At 48.2% G+C, this 21774-nt stretch overlaps 1 protein-coding gene across 2 annotated transcripts in view; it reads right to left on the bottom strand.

Moving 5' to 3' along the window:
- The window catches only part of LOC136024093 (acid-sensing ion channel 2), a 447495-nt gene extending 428676 nt beyond the window's left edge, over window positions 1-18819 (bottom strand). For both annotated transcript variants that reach the window (XR_010616741.1, XM_065699175.1), the window contains exon 1: window positions 18029-18819. Coding sequence is in view for 1 of the 2 variants with exons in the window: in XM_065699175.1 (XP_065555247.1) it covers window positions 18029-18592 (564 nt within the window). In the remaining variant the exon portion in view is untranslated. The remainder of the gene's footprint in view (window positions 1-18028) is intronic.
- Window positions 18820-21774: the final 2955 nt, after the last annotated feature.

The raw sequence follows: 21774 nt of genomic DNA, 5'->3' as shown, positions 1-21774 counted from the left end.
TTTTCATCAGCATGAACCTTTCACTGCCGACTGAGAGGTGATTTCAATGTCCAAGGGAGCTCTGGTAAAGCCACCCTCATCCATTCCAATAGCTTTATTCTACTTTGCATCAAGCAACCAGTATGGGTTTAGTTTTTAGTCTCTCTCCTTGTACTGGTTAAGCAGAGCATCCCTACTTTTCCTTCTCTTGCAAGATCTGATCGTACTTCTCATTTGCATTGGGGTAATACTTCTGGAGATGGGTTGCAGGGTGAATCTAACAGAGGGTTTCAATAGTACCAGCTCTGACCGCAGCAGAGGGTGGCGTTGGTAGAGTCATTGCTGTCCTCACTTAGAGTGGAGCTTTTGAGCACAAAATTTAGGATTCAAATGGGACAAAATGGACTCAGAGCAAAATCAGGATCTTGATCTGCCCATTCAGCACAGACCCAGGATGCCAGTCCTAGATCACATCCCCTAATACAATAGAAAGTGAGTCTTAATTAGTCCACATCTGGCCCTTGGTTTGTCCTAAATGCATCCCCACATCACTTGATTCCAGCCCTCCAGCTCACGCACTCACTCCCTTCAGGCATCACAGTGCATCTTTCAAGGCAGCTGATTTGCAGTTTAAGCCTGTAACACATCCCTGCAAGGCATGTTTGATGTGGCTCCAGGTTTGCCTGTGAGCATTTCCATACAGCTCTAATTAATAGCAACAACAATCACTTTTTAGCCATGGGAGGGAAACCCTGGTGGGCAGAGTGACTATTTCTCTCCCTCCTACCACAGCCTTCTCTCTCTAGGAAAGGTGAGGGCAAACTTCCAAACGTCTTTCCTCTTCTGCAGTATATTCCAGTGTGTGCAGCAGCCTTGCAGGGGAGCCTTGCTTTGTAATGAAACCCAGTGCATTTACTCTCACTTATATATGGGATAATAGATCAGGTGCTCTGTTTCATGAGACAATAATCAGAGTTCCCAGGTGGATAAAAGCAAGAACAAGTAACTCATTTCTAGAGGAAGTGTATTATTGCACTTTCAAATAAGGTTTCCATTTTGCTCTCTGTTATATTTTGGAAAGCTATTGGTCAGAATCAATTTCTTGGATGCTTTCCCCTCTTTTTCTCCCTTCTTCTCAGACACCTCTTAAATCAGAGAGAACATTATATTATTTTAAGCAGTAGAGAGGAGACACCATGTTTCTGATCCATCTTTTTGCAGTGTCTAATACAACAGCATTCACAGATGCTATATCAATATAGATGATAAAGTCCCACCACACCTAGTGCCTTGATTTCAGTCAGACTGGCCATTAGCAAAACTCCCAGGACCTTCTTACCATCACTTAAAGGTGAAAACATTGAATAACACTCAACGATGCACTCCATTTGAGTTAACATGTAAGTCTGAGACCTGGTCAGACTGGAGAGTGTCTGCAGCACAGGTCTTGCACTCACATTTTGGGTAGATGCTCTTAGCAACATGAGAACCCTCAACCATGGAAGCTGCTTCAGCCTTTACATGGGATCTTCACACAGCACTGGGCGCAGTTAAGCACACAAAGGACTTACGTCCTTATAGACTAAACATTAATATCTCCACCCAGACATAGGCAGGGTCCAAGTGAATCAACTTTCCAGATCTAACAAGCTTGTGTAAAACTCTTCCTCTGATGGAATCCACAGAATTCACACCATGTGTCTCCAAGGAACAGGAGAAAGGGTTTCCCAGGATATGACCACGTTTTTCCAGGTTTCCCAGGCACCCACCTTTCCTTGCTGAACCTGCACTGGATGTGCCCAACACCCACAACCCAGGTGTACACCCAATCAAATTGGAGAGGTCCTTGAATGCAGCCTTCTGTTACTGGCAACAACATCATATAATCCCATCCACAAGAGATGATCCCCATTATTCCCAGTGAGCAGTTCCTTCAGGAGTTCATTCCTTCAAGCATTAAAAAAAACCCTAACTTCCATCATAAAGTTATCTCTGACCAACTTACACCATTTTCTCCAAAGCCAGCATCATCATTTAACTGAAATAGCTGTTTCCCTCTCAGCACTTATCCCCTTGGCATATTTTCTACAGAGTAACCACAGCCTTTCACACAGCCATTGACTGGGCTTAAACAAGCTGAATTCTTATAATCCTCCCTTCTACAATAGGTACTTTTCCCTTAATCTTCCTAGTAGTCTCTCTGTACCTTTTCCACTTTGGGTTCAACTGCTTTTGAACTCCTGAGACTTAACTGTTTACTCTGCACTGCCATTCCCCACTGCTTTCTCCACTGTCATCAACACACCCTCATCTCCATAAGAAACAGCGTTGTAAAGATCCTTGGCAAGGTACGTTTTTGAGAGGTGTGGATGTACCAAGCTGATGTGTTCTTGAGAGACGTGCGCTGCCTACCAGGGCAGTATGAGCGATGTCACCAAGAACAAGCAAGCCTCATGCACTGCACTCACTGTTATCCACTGCTGTTGTTTCACATGGGCACCAAGGACACAGCCAGGAGCAGTCTGAGGACTATCATGATGGATTTAAAAGCCCTAGGAGAATGGTGAGGGACTCCGGAGCACAGGGAGTTTTCTCATCAATCCTCCTGGTCCAAGGGAAGCTGTTTGAAAGGACCAGTCAAATCTGGTGATGCAACAGATGGGGTTCAGCTACTTAGACCATGGGACTGGCTTTGAGAAACTTGGTCTGTTGAGGGCTGGTGGGGTCTACCTGTCGGAGAAAGGGAAGAGCATCTTCACCAGCTTGCCAAGCTGTTGAAGAGGGCTTAAAACGGATGTTGCCAGGGGAGGGGAACCTCAATCTATCCCACTCCTACCAATTTGATGCCAGTGCCAGCAGGAGATGCCCAGAGACCGAGGGGGATCATAGGTCAGCAGAAAAGCACCTGAAGAGCATCACAAAGGAATTCCAGCCACTCCAGCCAGTAAGTTGGCTTCATGGGGCACCCAGCTTAAATGGCTCTATGCCAATGCGTGTAGCATGGGGAATGAACAAGGAGGAAAAAGCTTTGGCAGGATTGATGAGGAGAAAAGCCGCCGGTTGGCTTAGGGATAGACAATGGTTTCATGAAAGCAGGTCTGGCAACACCAGCTGGCAATAACAGCTCCCTGCTACCAGCTCCAAAATGCTTTTGTAGACAACTCAACAAAGCAACAGAAACCTCCTCTCTGGAGCTGAGCCTGAGCTGCTCCACGTGGCTCATGCAAGGGAATTTGGTTTCTGAAGAAGAAACCTTTTACATTGCACTCTGAGGTCTTAAATATTATTGCTCCCTGTTGAGTGTAGGTTAAGGGAGGAAAACTGTGGTACTTTACTCTTTGGCTCTTTTGCAGCTCTTGTAAAGGCATATAAAAACAATAATGAGCAACTCCACCACTTTAAGCAGTCAGGCAATGATGAATGAGACCCACTGAAGCACTTCTGCATTTGCCAAGGGTACTCTGGATTATGCTTGAACCTGTTTTAACCTTAGCAGTTAACCTCTGGCAAGGTTTAATCCAGCTGGCACATAAACACCAGGCACGCTCACTCCCCTCAGCCCCAGCAGGTAGGAGGAGGACTGGGAAAAGGGAAAGCCCCTGAGCTGAGATAAGAACAGTTTAATAACTGAACTACAGTGAAATTTAATAATTATAATTATCGTAATAGTCATAATAATTTTAATGAAAAGGAGGTAATAAAAAGAAAAAGAGGAATAAACTTCATGAAACCCAAGTGGTGCTCTATACAACTGTTCACCACCCGCTGACCGACGCCAATCCCATCCTAAGCAGCGACTAACCCTTCCCAGCCAACCCCTGTCCCAGCTTCTATCCTGAGCCTGACATCCTCTGGTTTGGAATATCCCTTTGCCAGTTCAGGTCACTGTCCTGGCTGTGCTCCCTCCTGGATTCTTATGCCCCCCCCCCCCCCCCCCCCACCTTACTGCAGAGCATGGGACACTCAAAAGTCCTTAGTTAGGGTCAGCCCTGCTCAGCAACAACTACAACATCCCTGTGTTATCAGCATTATTTGCATCTTAAATCCAAACCACAGCACTGTATCGGCTCCTAGGAAGTAAATTAACTCCATCCCAGCCCAAACCAGGGCAATCTCCTTTTCCACAAAGTTGCCATTGCAAAGCATCCATGATGGAACTCAAAATAGGAAGTCAAAGGAATGGTTCCCTGAGAGGAAAGCAGTATTTGCTTCTCAGTTGGGGCTGGGTTTTTAAGTGTGCTTTATCTACTTCCTAAACCTCAGAATTCTAAAGGAACAGCTAATTCTGTGTTACTAGCAAAGGCGGGAGGAAAGCAATGGAATTCAGCATGGAAGTGTCTTTTTATGACAGTCTGGCATGAAAAACAGAGGGAAAGAATAGAGCTAAGCATTATTACCAGCAATGGAGGCTTATACAAGTGTCCCTCACTCCCTTGAATTCAAACCCTTTCTTGGAGCTCAGATCACACATGCAGCAGCGCAGGCAGTTGATGTCAGTGTTGGGAGAGTATCACCTTGCACCATTAGACATGCTTGTGCTTTACCATGGCAATCCGTGCTGCACAAACTGACACAGTTTGCAGAGAACCCCCAAATGAACTGCCATTGATAGACCAGATCTTGGGTTCCCAAAGGTACATTCATGTGAGAGTGCGTTTAGGGATCCATCCTGGCATCCCTGGAAAATGTGGTAACCCGAACAAAAGCTTGATGTTGATCCTACTGTGCTGTGTCTTGCTTTTACTGTGAGGAGCAGAGGAACACACATTCCTCTTCATCCTTGGACTCAGCTGAAGACCTTTATATTGCTTCCACCACTAGAAAGTCTGCCCAGCTCACAGCCACCAATAACCCCTTCACACCCAGTGCAAGTTTGTCTAAAGGACCGAAGGCACATCTGATAACTCCCTGGTGCCTGCAGGAAATGAGCTGAACATGGGCTGGAGCACATCACTTATGGATACGGGCTGAGAGCAGTGGGCAGGTTCAGCCTGGAGAAGGCTTCTTAAGGGGAGACCTTAGAGCAGCTCCAGCGCCTAAAGGGGCTGCAGGAAACCTGGAGAGGGGCTTGGGACAAGGGCCTGTAGGGACAGGCCAAGGGGAATGGCTTGAACCTGCCCGAGGGGAGACTGAGATGAGCTCTTAGGCAGAAGCTCTTCCCTGTGAGGGTGCTGAGGCACTGGCACAGGGTGCCCAGAGAAGCTGTGGCTGCCCCATCCCTGGCAGTGCTCAAGGCCAGGCTGGACACAGGGGCTTGGAGCAAGCTGCTCCAGTGGAAGGGGTCCCTGCCCGTGGCAGGGGCAGGAGCTGGGTGAGCTCTAAGGTCCTTTCAACCCAAACCATTCCATGATTCTGTGTTCCTGTGCCAGCATGGTTCCTAGGGAATACCCTCTGCTGCAGCCCCTTGCCTACCTGCCCAGCAACCTCCCTGATCTCCACCGGCCTGGGCGCTACTCTGAACAGCAGGCTCCCTTTCCCCTGGCCTTTCCTTCCTCTCCCAGCACTGAATAGGTAGGGAAACCCAGTATGGAGTTACTGGAAACTGTCTCCCAACTCAGGAAGCAAGGCATAGAAACTGTCCCTGCAGGGTTGCATGGATGGAGATCTCAGGAACTTGAGTTTCCCCACAAGTAGCGAGCATCATATGCATAAAACTGGGGTTTAGTGCATCACTGCTGTAATAAGCGATAAAAAATCATCATCTGCATCACTGAATCATTACCATCCTTAACGATTCAGCGAGTCAGCAGCCAACATCTTGACTGAAACACATCACATTGATGCGGCCTGAGGGGGAACTTCTCAGTTCCCGATAGCTGGAAACATCTCAAGCCTGGATGTGCCTGGAAAGAAAGTGAAGAGAACTTATTCTAAGTAGGACCATGAAACACTGCGGGGAGATGGAGCTGCTTGGGCATGCAGCTTAGAGGAGGGGCAGACCGAAGGCTTTCCGAGCATGCAGGTTTCTGTTCTTATTGTGTTTAATGGAAGTGTGTGTGTCCTTTTTGAAAGACAAGTTCAATTACAAGAACATACTTGACTCATACATTTATTTCTCCTCCTGTTAGAAGAAAGCGTGGAAGGCCCAGAATACACAAGCTAAAAAGGCTAACAACAACAGTGTTAACAACTCACTCATACCTCTTCTGCAGCTTGCACGATTACTTTGCAAATGGGGACTGTACCTACCTGATCTGCCACAAAATCAATGCACAAAACATTTCCCTATCCCTGGTGACTAAACTGTCCTTGCTTGAGCTCTAGATATAGTTTGCCACATCAATTTAACCGTGGTAGCTGCGCTTTACTTTAACCCCCTGCAAGGGGTGCCATTACAGATTGGTTTGAAAAATAGGAGGAAAATACACTGCAATTAATTGTACCAGCCAACAACCCACAGCACACCAAATGGAGGAACAATCTTAGGCTTAGAAAGACCCTTCCACATTTAACAGCATTCCAAAGTGGAGGGGAGGCAAACGTTTTTACTTAGGGATGCTGTTTAGCCTGCAGGCGCTTGCAGCAACTATCTGGGGTTTGCAGAGCTAATAGCTGTGGATGCTCAGGTACGCTGTGTACCTGACTTGCAAATGCAGTAACCAAAGCTATCAAGATGGATTTCGAGTAAAGACATTTGTAGAAGAAAATCTGTTTGGTTTTAATTCCTTTCAAATAGGGATGATGGATATTCTTGTCTTGCACAAAATCACAACCTATGTGATTCTCTGAGGCCGTGCTAAAAGCAATCCTCTCCCTTATTTAATTTTTAATCTATTTTAAAACTAAATGTGTGATAATAAATATAAACCAGGAAGACAGTTCTTGCCCCAGAGCTGGCAATTTTATTGTCAATCTGAACGGAGTAGTGTAGATGCTGCACTGACATGTATTACAGAGGCTCAGAGCAGCAGCCTGTTCCTCCCCATGCCCTGAGGAGAGCAACGCAAAGTTGAAGTCAGCTTGTGCATCCCAGTTCCTGCAGCTCAGGTTCCAAGCAGCACCATGGGCCAGCTCCCACTGATGGGAATTAGGCAGACACAGAGCTAGTCGGTTGGAGGGGGGAAGCTGTTTCACATGGAGTTAAGCTGGCAGTGGATCCTGGTGAGACAAGGCAGCATCACCACCATATGGGTTTTGGGGTCTTCTCCTGGTCTTCCTCAGTATGGCCACATATACAGTGTCTTTGTGATGAACATCGCGGAGAGTGGTGCAGGGCAGCTCCCGCCCATGGCTTTTGTCCTGTGCATGCCATGGGGTAAGTTACCAGCATCCCTGTTTTCTACCTGCAGAAATTAGCTGCTGGCACACTTCAGGTTGGAGTCAAAGAGTTAAATCCCAAATCCAAATAGGTAACCTGGGTGTTGAAGGGAAATGGCAGCATTTCTGCCCACAGCCTCCTGTTTGTGGGGTGGAGCAGAGGGCACAGCAGGAGCAAGGCTGGAGGGCTCCGTAACCAAGCTCTCTGCCTTTCCCACCTCCTTTCAAGAGCCATTAGTGCAAAAGAAGTCACACCAGGATGGTCAGGGGTTAATCAGAATGGCAAAGCCCAGCAAGAGAAAGTGTTAAAATGCTTTAAACTCCTACTTTTCCCACCTTTTCTCAAACTTGGGAGGGAAGAAAAGGGTTCACATCATTACCTGGGCCTTAGCTTAAAAACAAAAGGATGTCTCCATTCTCCCAGTCCCCCTTACACGTTCCCACTTTCTTTCCAAGAGATGGGCTGCGGTCATTTACTGCATTAACCATCCAGCACCATGAGGCTCTGATAAGGCCCCAGATCATTGCGATCTGTGTAGCTCATATTGTATATACAGCACTATATTCCAAAGCTATTCCTGAATAACAACCATCTCTGACTTTCTGGACAATGTGGTGGGATAGAGCAAGTTGTTCTTGAAACAGAATTGATGAAGCTTGTTTTCCTAAGAATTTTGTCTCCTAACCTCTCCCTGCTCTGTCCCAGGTTCCTCAGGACTCCCACCAGCTCAAAGCAGAGTAAACCAGGAGTAGCTAACATCCATACTCATGTACCCACCTTCACAAGCACACAGATCTGCCCCTGGGTTGTTTCTCCATGCCCCACGGGTAGCACAGCTTGATGCATATTGGTTTTTCCTTCCTTGTGCTGTCTGTACTGCCAGAAAAGTGTAAGCTGTCTTCTTGTTGCCAGGCTGCTTCTGGAGAAAGTGGGGCACACGTGTTGCTGGACAGCTGGTTGCTGTCAGACTAGATGTATAATACTCTTATTGACCCTGCTTCTCCTTTGTGGACTTGAGCTTGGGTCCCTTCCAGCTGCCAGTTTTCATGAAACTTGTAGAAACCAGCTGGTTTGGAGACTTATTCTGCTCTTTTCTCTTTAAAATGGAGGTAAAATTGCTCAAACATTCCATAATCATGAACTAAGGCTAAAAGTGAACCAGAATGCTCAGAGGATGGTCTATCAGAAAGCACCTCGCTCTGAGACATGCCCTTTGAACAAGGGGACTAGTGTATGAAATCCCCCTATTCACTAAAAGACAGGTATGAGTATATAACCCAGGGTTAACCTTAACAACAAATGATACCGGGTTTGCCTCAAAACCCATGTAAAATCTCCCGGGTTGCATTCAGAAAGCATTTTCTGATGGAAAAATCCCACTGGAAATGTTCAGACTGATTCTGAAACCAGGACAGGACCTCATGGATCTCTGCTTCCAAACCCATACTTGCTTCTGATCAGCATTTGGTTTTCTTTGAGCCAACCTCAGGACTTTGTTTTCTCCGTGCCATAAGCACAGTTCTCTCCCATTTCTGTCTCACCTTCCCTGCTCCTATCAAACCAGAGATGTAATTTAAGTTTCTGAACACCAAAGTACCCAGCAGAGAAACTGGGTTTAGTAACTTTAGAGTCCTATGGGCACTATAGGAGACTCTTGCACATTTTTTGAGTATTGCGCATGAACACCATAGAAAAATCTTTGGTGGTCTATTTTTCTCTGGAGAGATGCAGTTGTTCAGAGACATCATCATAGGCCTGACCTCTAAGGGTCTTTTTGTACTACCAAGTGATAATGAGAAAAGAATGATTTTTCCAGGGATGGATGCAATTGTGGAGGCAAACAGCGTGATGTCACTCCCACTAATGTCTTCGGGAGGCAAACTCCACTGGGGTTCAATAGAAATAGGATTGGTTTTCAGCCCAGGACTTGTTTTCTCCCACAGCTCATCCTTAACAACCATCTATAGCACTGCACCTTCTCTCTCACAGCATCCCTCTGTTGTCGTTTGTGTCCCTGTAATTATGTGAACCCTAGAAGGAGCTCACTGCGGTTGGTGTAGAGCAGCAAACAGCACTCATGTTAATTCTGTTGCAATCCCTTGTCATTGTCTTGACAGAAACAAATTCGCTTGTTATGCATGTGGATGTCATATGTGTTTCAGGAGAAGCTCCATCATAATCTAGCATTAGTTAATGGCTACTTAGAGTGTTCTTGGAGCATCTGGAGAAGGGATGGTGGCTGTGGGATTCATCGCCACAGTAGAGTACAAGTGTTGTTCAATGAACAAGTGTGAAGCTTAACATCTGGCACAGCAACTCCTTCTTGTAACAAGGGCATGACACGCACACCCCGTCTCGTCACACTACTCATGAGAACTGTTTCAGTGTTTTACATAAAGATGGGGAATATTGTTGGAGAAGCTACAACAGCAGCAGATTTCACAAAAGCTTTTGGGAAAATACATGTTTCTTTTAACTTCAAAAAAATAATGGAAGAATCCCAAAACATTAAATGCTTCAAAGAAAAAGATTAATGCACCAGATCTCTGTGGCTGCTGTAATCAGTCACCACCTCCCTAGCAAAGGAGGAGACAACTTGTCAGGTTTGGGTGATATAATCCAACCAGTGCGCCCATTATGTTGAACAGGAATTGCAGTTCCCAGCAGAATTCACAGTAACATTTCTGGTCCATGTTTTCAGAGAAAAAACAAGAAATCCTGTTCTAATCCAAGGTCCATCCCATCTGTTCCCACCAGGTAATTCATCGCTTTCCAGATGGTTTAGAGTCCCCCCCATCTCCCGAAACAATGCTATCAACCATTTGAGATCAAACTGAAGCCTCTCTGATACCCTGGTTCAGCTCCTACAGGTTTCTCCATCACTGGAAAACGGCTGCTGAGTTAACAGCTCTACTGATGCTGCTGTTTCATGCATGGTAGGCAAAGATGGATCACACATGCTGCTCTTGCAAAGTGTAGCAGGTGGTGGTGGAAGAAATACAGAGTCTCTAATGGACCTGTCTACATATACCATCCATTTTAGTGCCAGGGAGCAGTGGAGTGTGGTGTTGAAAATTTAGCTAATTAAGGGTTAAGTGTACATTAATTTCCCTTATTGGTCTTTAACTCTCCACTGCAATTAATATAGTCCTTTATCATCCCACCTATGGCATACTGCAATGATGGAGTTTTGCCTGCCATTGAATTATCCCTCATGGCAATTACACTCTCCTCTCTGCTGTACCATGGCTTCAGCTCATCATTTTCTACTTGAGCTGCGGGAAGTAAGTTACCTGTCACAGTGGCAGAGATTTGAGCCCTTCAATTTTCCTGCTCACGGTACATGCAGTGAAGTCACCAGAGAGCATTTGCTTGGGTTTATTTATTCTCTTCTCCCAGCCTAAGATTAATTTCGCTTGAACCTTCAGTTGAACAAACAGTTTGAATCGCTGTTTTGGGATTCAGCCCCACAAAGCGAAGTCCTTCAAGACTGTCCTCCCCTACATGAGTCTGGGACTGCTTGGAAAGAACACGAATGAAACAGCAGTCACAGACTCTTGATTTTCCTCTCGAATTCAAGTTGCTGAGGAAATCATGGTGCAGAACTGGCTCATGTGATGGGCAGAAAACTGAGCCATTTTTACCACACATGAAAAGGCCCTGGTAGCTCAGGTTCCTCTGCAATGGGCTCCTCTCTGGAAATACAACCAAGTAGAGATGAAGCCACCTTTCATCTATCTCACTCTCCGCAAATATACATGCGTTTTCCATTCCTGTTCACTTCTTCGCTTCATGCTCCCTGAATTAACATACAGGCTGAATCCTTTCTTCAACAGCAACAGCAACAATAACAGCAACAGCAAAACAATTCTGCTTTTCTTCAAATAGTGGAATGTGCTTCAGTTGCAAATATTCATGGCTGGATGGAAATTGTTTCTTGATGGGCCCTGAGCATACTGGTGTCAATCTGTTTAAATGACTCACAGTCTCTTTTTACCTCCGAGGGGCAATTTTGTTGTTGTGGTGCTGGTCTCACAGATTAATCCGTAGCAGATGGTGTCAGACACATCTACCTCATCTAGCTCATTTTCCATCTTAGCTTGTGATCCCTAAGAGGTTTCCTCACAGCTATTGGCAGGTCTGGAAATCCCAATGAGCTTCTAGAAGACCATTCAGGTTCTGCTCATCCCTCAATATAATGAAGGCATTTAAGGCTTTTTTCTTAACCCTTCAGCAGATGCAGGTGGCAAAATAACCCCTGACTTTTAGAACCTGCAAATATAGCCACAGTCCATGATTTCTTCCCTCTAGAAGACCTGTATTCCCCCTACCCCTGCTTCTCTCATAGCTGGCCTCATCTTACAAGAAGGAAAGCTTTTCATGGATTTGTTTTTTGCAAAGAGCTCCTCCTATGGAAAGCCACATGAAGGATCGTATCACAGCAGGCAAAACACTTTCTATATCTTTTGAGTATTATATACACTTGATAAAGCCGTGGCAATGACACATGCATCGGGCACCCTGCTCAGGCCCACCTTACCACGGTATCTGAGCAATATCATAGAATCATGGAATGGTTTGGGTTGTAAAAGGACCTTGGGAACATCTAGTTTCAACCCTTTTCCCATGGGCAGGGACACCTCACATTAGATCCTGTCACCCAAGACTCCGTCCAACCTGGCCTTGAGCACTGCCAGGGATGGGGCAGTCACAGCTTCTCTGGGCACCCTGTGCCAGCGCCTCAGCACCCTCACAGGGAAGAGCTTCTGCCTTGGATCTAACCTGAACTTCTCCTGTTTCACTTTGAACCCATCACCCCTTGTCCTATCACTGCAGTCCCTGATGCAGAGTCCCTCTCCAGCATCCTCGTAGCCCCCTTCAGACACTGGAAGCTGCTCTGAGGTCTCCATGCAGCTTCTCTTGTCCAGGCTGAATATCTGCCTTTTATTGCCTACAGCCTGACCACAAGTCCCCCTGACAGCCAATTACTGTGTAATTCTGCTGCACCAACCAAGCCGAGTCTACTCCAGGTAGAAATGACTTTAATGAACGCTTTTGTGAAGGCGTAGGAGGGACCTGCAGGCGCCAGGCCCTGCCAGAGGAGATAGAGATGCCTCAGATGACCTCTCTGTCCCTTCTGCTGTGAAGCCAGCTGCGATCCTCAGGGGCTGCCAGGCACATTTTCTCAGTCAAGAGGAGCTGAATGATGGATTTGAGGGATTTTTCTCTGCTGTCTCCTTCTAAAGCGAATGGCGATGGTTTCAGGAGATGGAAAAGGACAGGGGCTTGCTCAGAGAAATAGTGATGGGTTTATTATGGAATCAGAGCCGTGATTGCCATGGACACTCCATGCATGCAGAGTTGTCAACAACTGTGCATTTTAGGCTAATCTTTTTGCATAGGTCAGTAATGTGAACTCACAGCGGGGAAGGTAACCATCCCCCCAAACCGGGTCTTGTGTTTCATAATCACATTGAAGACTGCCAGCGAATTGAGCTCAGAGAGGCTGTGATTCCCCCATCCCTGGCAGTGTTCAAGGTCAGGTTGGATGGGGCTTGGAACAACCTGGTCTAGTAGGAGGTGTCCCTGCCCATAGCAATGGAATAGAACTGTATGGTCCTTAAGGTCCATTTCAACCCAAACCAGTCTGGGATTCTCTGATTCTAAGAAAAAACGAGAGTCCTCTATAGCAGCAAAGAGGGATACACTTCCTTTTAATTATGGATTCATAAAATAATTCAGGTCAGAAGGGACCTCAAGAGGCCACCCGGGCCACCACAGAAGTCAGACGTGTTTTCTCCTTTAATTAAGTGAGAGCTTCTCTTTCATTTCATGACCACTGGTTTCAATTTCTGCCTATTTCTGCATTTTGCTTCACCTCCAGATGCTGTTTGATACAGATGGCATGGATGAAGAGCTCTCATCTGGCCTCATGATGAGTGGCTGTGATAAATGGGAATCACTTAGAAGACAAGGGTGGTCCTTGCTCTCCTTCAAAAGAAGCGGGTAGATGCACAGCCAAGGCCATGGGCAAGGGAAGGCTGAGCCCACAGATGGGGTTTATGTACAGAAGTGCTTTGTCTTTCCTTCTCCAGGGCCCTCCCCATTGCTTCATCTCCCTTTGCACTCAAAACCTGATCTCCAGTTGTACTTGGGCTATGCTTCTTTCCGAGATATCTCTGATCTTTAGAGTGTCTCCCATCTCAAACTCCTAGCGAGGAGTGTGCCTGGCCAAGAAACAGCTCCAACCAGAACAAAACACTCATTTTACAGCTCATTTTACGCCTAAATGATCAAGGAACAGAGAAACGCAGTCCAGACAAACGTTGGGTAGAATGAGAATCTGCATGTCTCAAGGGCATGGGTTGCATGTCAGCCAGAGCTGTGACCCAAGAACAATCCACCTCGTTTTAGACACCCAATGAGACACCACCAACAGCAACACAATAACCCTGCCCTCCCTCCTGTGCCCGTGCCCATGCACTGACACTCAACAGCACTTGCAAACTCAAGATGTTGTAATGCAGACTAGGAAGGCTGCACAAAGATTGTGTCTCCTGATGGAAGAACTATCAGCTTGTGTAAAAGGAAGCACAGAAGTGCAGATTTCATTCTGGCATCTCAGACTCCAGAGCAAACTTTGGAAAAAGTAATGATTTTCCAGGAAAAAAAAAAAATATTAAATAGGAAGAAGGAATGTTTATTCTGAATGAACCAGCCACCATCCTGATGGCTTTCCTGTAGGAAAGTGGATGTTGTATAACAGGAAATGAGAATGTGCTCGTGAGGCTAAAAAGCAAAAGCTATTTACTAAATACTGGCCTCATGGGTGCACTAGAAAGAATGGGAGAAAACATATGCATGGAGAAAGATTGACAGAAACTTGTGCCTCAGAATAGAACTATTCACATGAGATACTCTCCATTGTGTGGACGCTGTCTGTCAGTAAGGATGTGTATTGAAAATAAATGAGTTATACCCTTCTATTGTCATGGCCACTGAAAATAAATAGACATCTGGCATTGAAAGCATAGCAGACACAAGTTACCGTGTTACCTCTGAAATGAATAGGGTGTAAGAGGAAGCACACACTAAACATCCCATTTAGTGAATGACCCAACTAGAAAACATGCTCACACACCAGAACACACAGCCCCACTGCCACTATCTGAATAGATTTGGCAGAGCTTGGGCACTGGGGCTCATTTTCTCAGCACGGTGGGACTGAGATAGCCCATTCCCTGCTACTCATGTTCTTGGTCTCTACTCCCACGTCATCCCATCAGTCATTCTGTGTTTGCCCCATGGACACAGTTGCACAGACTTTTTTCCCCTGTTGCCCCACGCAAAAATCTCCTGCAAGGCTCCCCTGCCGGGACCCAGTTCATTCCATTTTGGAATATCAAAGAACCACGTGTGAGCCACACCGAGAGGCCCAGGAAAACCCACTGGGATACCCAGAAAATCACAGCAGTGCATCCAGGGCTGATGAGCCACTGCTTTCCCGTGCTCAGCAGCAGCAGGATGGGAAGACCTTAATGTCATGTCGAGCAGCACGAGCACAGCTCCTCCAGAAAAATGCCATCTGTGAGGTCATTTTCAACCAAGACCTCCTGGGAGGACGGATGCGGGGAAAAAGGAGGGTTTTTCCTTGACTGCTGCTGTTATCAGGCTTCCCTCCTCCAAATACTCCAAGGGAATGGATTTGTTAAAGCGTGTTCTGCCAATTTGCTATTCTTCATTGCTTTGCCTACAGCAGAGGCCCGCATAATCTTATCTGCTGCTCAGTGCATTGCAATGCCAGCTCAGGGATCAGCACATACTCTGCTACGTCCTTGCTGTTCCCTTTGGTTGTATCTCTGCAGAAAAGCTCAGGGGACTCAGGCCTCTGAGCAGATCGTAACATGGGGAAATGTTGTCTGAGAGGCATTAGACCTTTTCCTGGGGAGAAGGAACAGAGAATGTAAAGAAAGCACAGCTCAAATCCTGTTATTAAAGCAGTGGCAGAGAACTGAAACAACCAAGTGGAGGAGGAAGGAGGGTGAAGTCACGTTTTCAAAGTGCCGAGGCACTGTTATTACAGCTTCTGCTTTCCCATGCAGCAAAAGCAACGTGTGCTTTATTCAGGGGGCACAGTGCACCCAACACCCACCCTGTGCATCAAAAGGCACGGCTGATGCACTAACAACTGGCACTGAGTTCTTTATCAGCGCCTTAGAGCAGTTATCTGCTTGGATACAGCAAAACTCCTGCCTCTTCTGCTCCCAGGTGCGTGGATTTGGGGAGTACAGAAAGAGAGCAGGAGCTCTTTGCTATGATGACATCTTACAAAACTGCTCTGGGATTTACAGCCTCTGTTTCCTTACAGGAAAGAAAGCAGGCTCCGGTGAGGATGCTTCTGTTCCCAGCTGGTGATGCAGCAGAATGGATGGGCTGTCACAGAGCCGCTGTGCAGTTCAAACAGGTTGCTGGTGATTAAATGCAAAATTCGTCCGGGACATGAGGTTCTCATTCAGCCTGGAGGCAGTTCAAAGACCTTTACAGCATTCTCCCTGAAGAAAGACCAACTCATCCTTCAAGCAGACACTTTTTGCTGACTTTTATTCACTGAGAGCTAAAGTCTGGAAGGAAAACAGGATTGCTGTGTCCCTTTTGAGTGCTGCTCCCTGCACCCCCATAACCTGGACTCAGTGAGACAGAAGCACCTTCCTCTGTCAGAAAGGCACAGAAGGCAATGCAGGGAAGATGCTGTCTTCTGGATTATCTAGGATCTGCTTGGCAGAATGGGCTGGAGTATTTCACTGCACTGTTTCTGCATCTGCACAGGACTTTGACAACGACAAGCACTGTCAGTCCATAATATCCAGTCTGTTCCTAGCTGGCCCTAACCTCTTTTAGCAGAGCAAGGATTTATTTGGCATTAGGGAATGTTTTGTCTTTCTGGAAGCTACAGTATCCCTCATGGACAAACAATACATCACGATTTCACAAACAGCTACCTTGAAAACCTACATGGTCAAGGAGATGACACCCCACCATGTCCCACGGAGGCTGCCAGGTCCTGTTCTCTGTTCCTGTCTTATCTGAGAACAGGACCTGCGTTTTGAGTCCCGCAGATGCGCTGTTTGCTCGCTGGCTTTGAGGCTTTTTGGTTTTGGTTGGTGTTTATTCCATTACTGGGAAGCCCAGAATTACTCCTTCTCCCCACACCCTTGCTATAGTTAGGGGAGGTCTGTCCATCCTGTTGGGATCTGTCCTTACTCCCCAACTCATCCGTCCCCTGAGCTTTGGTGTGTTTCTCCTTTTCTGTCCCATTCTCCGGGCTCGGTCACACATGGCTTTTCTGTAGCAAGCTCTTCTCCTAGCGACTTTCTTGCTACCTTCCTACAACTCTCATGACCCAGCCTCTGTTCAGATCTGCTCAGGGAGCAGAAGCAAAGGAGGAGTTTGCCTGGATATCCAGTTTGAAGTGGGCAAGGCATCAGTGCAATAACTGTGGCACGAAATTCTATGTTCCTGCTTTAAAGAGGGCACCCTCTGGGTGATGGCAGTGACTTTGTACTAGGAGGCAGTTGGACTCATTTGCTGGGAGATCCAGAAGCAGCACAGCTAGAAAATATTCCCTTCTCCTAAAACCACACAAAAACCCTGCTGACAACCAGACCATCACAAAACTGTTAATGGCACCTGCCTATCTGCAGGACATACAGCAGTGAGCAGCACAAGCAGCATCACTCCCAGAGAAACAACCATCTGAAAGCCATACCATTACTGCCTCCAAGGATTACTGACCCCCCCAGCCAGCTCAGTTGGTGTAAAGGGGACTGGCCGGGATGGTCTGAGAGCAAAGTAAAGCTAAACCCAGCCCCCAGCCTGCTTCTCCGCTGGGACATGACTCAAACCACCAGCTCCCTCTGCAGCCCCATGCCCAGCCCCTGCCCTGCCCCAGCAGCACAAGGGGAGCATCACTCCTTCCAGGCAACCTGCTTGTTGTTTTTGACTTGAAGCTGATACTTCCTGGCAGTCAAAGTGCCCAGGCCAGCCTGCACTGACACCACCGTGCCATCCAGAAGCTGTAAACCGAGCAGCGTCTGCTTCCTTCAGGGTCCTCCAGCTACCCGGCTCGCTCCACCTCCCCACCAGCCTAAGAGCAGACAGGGATCAGAGCTGAGCCTGATTTCTTTTCCCCTTCTTTCCCCCCCATCCCTTCCTTCTGTCTGACACAGCACCAGGAAGGCACCAGCTGCTGCCCACACCATCCACACTAGGATTTATGAGCCATGACCACCAGGAGCAAGCAGAATAATTCCCCCTTCCGTGATTTCAGCAATGCTACAGACACTTAGGGAAATACAACTAGATAATGGACATCACTCAGACCACCGCCAACAGTTCCCTTTCTTGCTGGCCTCTTTCCAGCTCTCTCTACTTCATTCAGCTGAGTAGTATTCACTGGCCATAGCAAGAGACCCCCAAGCCCCTTCTGATGCTTAGCAGCGACCCATCTGATGCCCTGGTCTGACACCAAACAGCACAAGCCTTGTGCAGGATGAAGGCTGGACTTGCTGCCAGCACCTTGCAGGGCTGGCCCCACATAATCCCTCCAGCAAACAAACTTCAACTCAACAGGCTGCCTCCTGCTCCTCCTCTGCTGTACCAGAGCCCAGCAAGGACCATCCACTCATCACACCACGTGTTGGCCAATGACCACCAATGCTGCCCCAGTCCTGCAACACCACCACCATCCACACACCCAGAGAAGAGGAAAGCAGAGTGTCTGCTCATACTCACAGTTTTGAAGTCCTCATGGCTGCACTCTTGGCCTTTGAATTTGCAGTACAGCATCATATCCTTCAGGTCATGGCCAACCCGGGCCAGGAACTCCTGCATGTTGAACACTTTGGGCTTATACTGCTTAAAATTGGCCTTTTCCTGAAGGATGGCTAAGACAGCCGGGTCAGCCAGGTGCGGGTTAGGGATCTGCAGGTTGACATCAAGCAGAGCCAAGAGCTCCCCAGCGTGGTACAGGTCATTGGTGGTGAGCCGGGAAAAGCGGAACTCATTGAGGTTACAGATGGTGACAGCAGGGAAGACCAGGCTGTTTGCCACAACCTCGTCCATTTTGGTCACGTGCTGGTAGGAGAAGTAGAAAGCCACCCGGTCGGAACTCTCAACCAGGAGGAGACCCAACGAGCCCACAAAGGCCAAGGTCCAGAGCAGGCGCCGGATGGTCACCGGCCCGTAGACAAAGACGTGACGGATCCCATGGAGCGTGGAGGTGTTGGCAAAAATCTGGATGCTGGAAGGCTGCAGGCTGCCCATGCTGCCCTCGCTGGTGCTGTCCTTCAGATCCATCAGGGATAGTTAGTCAAATCCTGGCACTGCTTTTGGGGTCAGTCCTTAGCTGGAACTGGGATCCGGATCTCTTCCCTCCCCTTTCAAAAGTGATTAAACCCTTTTAGAACAGCAGAGTCTCAGGCCGGCTGCTGCCAGTTTCTCCCACAAGCTCAGCAGTAGCTTTGGAAGGGGAAAGATTTACATCAAATCCATTCAAACTCTCGCTCTTGATTTCCTCGGTGCGATAAGAAGGGCTGGTTTTATTTAGGGAGACACCAAGGTGATGTGGAAGAGATGTGGGTGGGCAGCAAAAGCTGAACCAATGGAAATAGAGTCCTCCCCCTACACACACACACATGGACACACACACGCGCCGAAGGGAGATGAGATTAAGTGAGAGACCGAGCTTAAAACAAGCCAGCTCGCAGCCTGTTAACTAGTGCGGAAAGCCCAGGGATGCTGCTGCTTGCAGAGCACTGGGGCTTTCAGACCCATCGGGTGATGCTCCCCGTGCTCCTGGGATGCGAGCTGCTGGATTTAAGCATCTCTCCTCCTCCCCACCCGTCCATTTTGGGCAGGGCTTCAAGAAATACCACCCCAAAACTCACCCTGTGCTGCCGGTGTTGTTTCTCTCAGGGGAAGGTGGGCAGCTAATTCAGCAGGAGAAGTAGGAGAGGAAAAGGGGGAGGGAAAAGGAAACGCTAAAAGAAAAGGAAAAGGTGTGTGGGGGGGGAAATTGCTGCCTGACTCCGTGCGCACACATACATGCAACCCGAGCGATAGATGAAGCTTCTTCTCTGCCACACAGCAGCTCAGAGCAGAAAATGAGGAAGGGCAAGGCTCAGTGGGGAGAGGCAGCGGGAGGAGAGGGGCTGCAGCATCCCTCATCTCTGTCTCCGAGCTTCCCTTCAGCTCAGAGAAGCGCCGAGAGCCGTGAGTCCTGCATCGATCCTGAGCCCTGCAGCAGGGCGAGAGCCCTGGGGAGAGCAGGGAGAGGAGGATGTGATTCAAGACCCCCAGGCAGGAGGTGCCTGAGGCTGGAGGTAGCTGTGCCTCAGTGGGACCCGGAGTGGGGGTCTGAGCCAAAAAGCTCCTACAGCCCCCGGGCTCAACCCACTGAGGACTCGGAAGGCTTCTGGCCAGCAGGATCTCCAGATGTTCTGTTTGGCTCTGAAAGGCAGCAGTGATTCGGGGAAGATCCAGATGTGCATTCAGACAGGAGGTTTGGAAGGAGGAGGTAGGGGAGGCAAAGTGGGAAAGATTTTCTACCCAAGAGATGCTGCAAAATCCCATAGCGATGCCTCCGTGCATGAAAGCATCCTTCGTGCACACTGCAGGAGGTGGGAATGAGCAGGATTCAGCCTAAAGATGAAAGGTGCTGGCGTCTGAGCGGCTCCCCTCCATCCTGTCTCAGTGCACAGCAGTATTTCTGCCTGCTTTCGTTCAGATCCTGAACTAAAACTCAGTTTCAGTCTGTGTGCAGCACCCAGGACTACAGCTGGGGAGGGTGCCAGGGGCCATGGTAGCAACTTTTCCAGAGTGGATGAGGTGGGAGCCGAGACTGAGCCTGCCACAGTCTGCAGGGAGATGCCGGGTGAATCTCAGCCACCCATAAGGTTACCTTAATGACAAACCCAAAGGTTATGTGGGGCAAAATGAGCCCAGTGATTGAATTTAATACCCCCAACACTGTTACCATGAGAGCAGACCCTGAAAGAGCATTTGACCCCATCAGCACTTCAGGTGCTTCACATCCATTGGTAAACTCCTGAGTCCTTTGTCCCTTGGCCATTCCCTGGTGATTTTCACCCAGAGATAGGATAGTTTCAGCTTTTCCTACCTCCAAAGCCACATTTGGCCCTGGTAACCAAAGGCAAGCTCAGCTGTGGCATCCCTCAGCATGGATTATCCTATGGCAGTATCCCTCAGCCTGAGCTACTCATCCCAGCACTGCTGCATGGCAGCACAATGCTACTATCTCCATTTCATACCAGATAAACTGAGGCAAAGAGAGGACAAAGGGCTTGTGAGCAGTGCAAGCCCATTTGTGGCTAAACAGAGCTGTGTCCCTTCTTTATGAAGCAGAACTTCAGCCAAGGTGAAGCTTTACAAACCTCCTGCATCTTGGCCTGCCCTTTCCAGCAGGGATGGAGAAGACAGCACTGAACAGACCCAAGCAACACACGGACCAGAATTAAAGCAGTTGAGGACAGTGTGGGCACAGCATCCTTGTTCCTGAGCTCCAGACCTCTCTGCCTGTCTACCCCTGTGCTCGCCATCTCCCCACTGCTAGGGACAAGACTATTTTCCCCAACAAAATGGGAATGGGTTCCCTTTCCCACCCATGACCAACCCATTTGCAAATCTCCCTCCTCTCTCCCCATCTGCATTATTTGGCCTGGTACGTTGATGCTTTCATTTATTCACCATATGCACTGTCTTTACAATCCTGTTGTCTGTAATTCATACCATATACCATCTGCTGCCTTTGATTATTTAACTATGGAGACAGCTTTGGCTGCAGTCTGCAGGAAGAAGCGCTGTGCCCAGCAGTGCTGCCTGGCACCAGGCTCTGCTCCACTGCCTATGGGGCCTGGGGACAAACCAGAGACATAAACGCTCTCCAGTGAGTGCCTGTGGCTCAGGCTGTGCCCAAGAGGCGCGGTGCCCTGGGAGCCAAGGCAAGCAGCTCTGGCTGTCCCTGGGAGTGCACTATGTGGTGACACCCACAGGGGAGATGGGGTGTAAGGGATGGGAGGGGCTGTTGGCACCTCTCACCACCCATGTAAGCAGCCTCTCTGCAGGTAGATGATCACGGTAAGGAAAAAGCAGCATGGCTGGTCCTATGAAAGACCCTGAGATAGCATAGTCCCGTTAAGGGAGCATTCCCCTTCCTTGGTCATGGCAGGGCATCCCTTGGGGGGGTATGGGGGGTGGACTGTGAAGGAGCTGCTTTGGGTGCTCGTAGCCAAATCTCAGCTCCTGAATACTCCTCACAGACCTCTCTGCTTCAAATCTCGTTCAGAAAGGACAGAGGAGCTGGCCAGGGCCAGAAGTTACATCCCTTAAGAGGAAAATCCTTTTCCCCACCGCTTACGGAGATGGAGTGATGGAGGGGGCAGCACTGAGGCACTCAGGGAACAGAATCGGAGCTCTCCCTCGTTAGTACAGCCTGTGCCTGCCCTCTTGCGTTTCAAGTC

Source organism: Lathamus discolor, chromosome 20 (assembly GCF_037157495.1).
Source record: "Lathamus discolor isolate bLatDis1 chromosome 20, bLatDis1.hap1, whole genome shotgun sequence".
Classification (NCBI taxonomy): Eukaryota; Metazoa; Chordata; class Aves; order Psittaciformes; family Psittacidae; genus Lathamus; species Lathamus discolor.
Note: the sequence above shows the minus strand (reverse complement) of the source record. Positions and strands in the feature narration are given on the sequence as shown.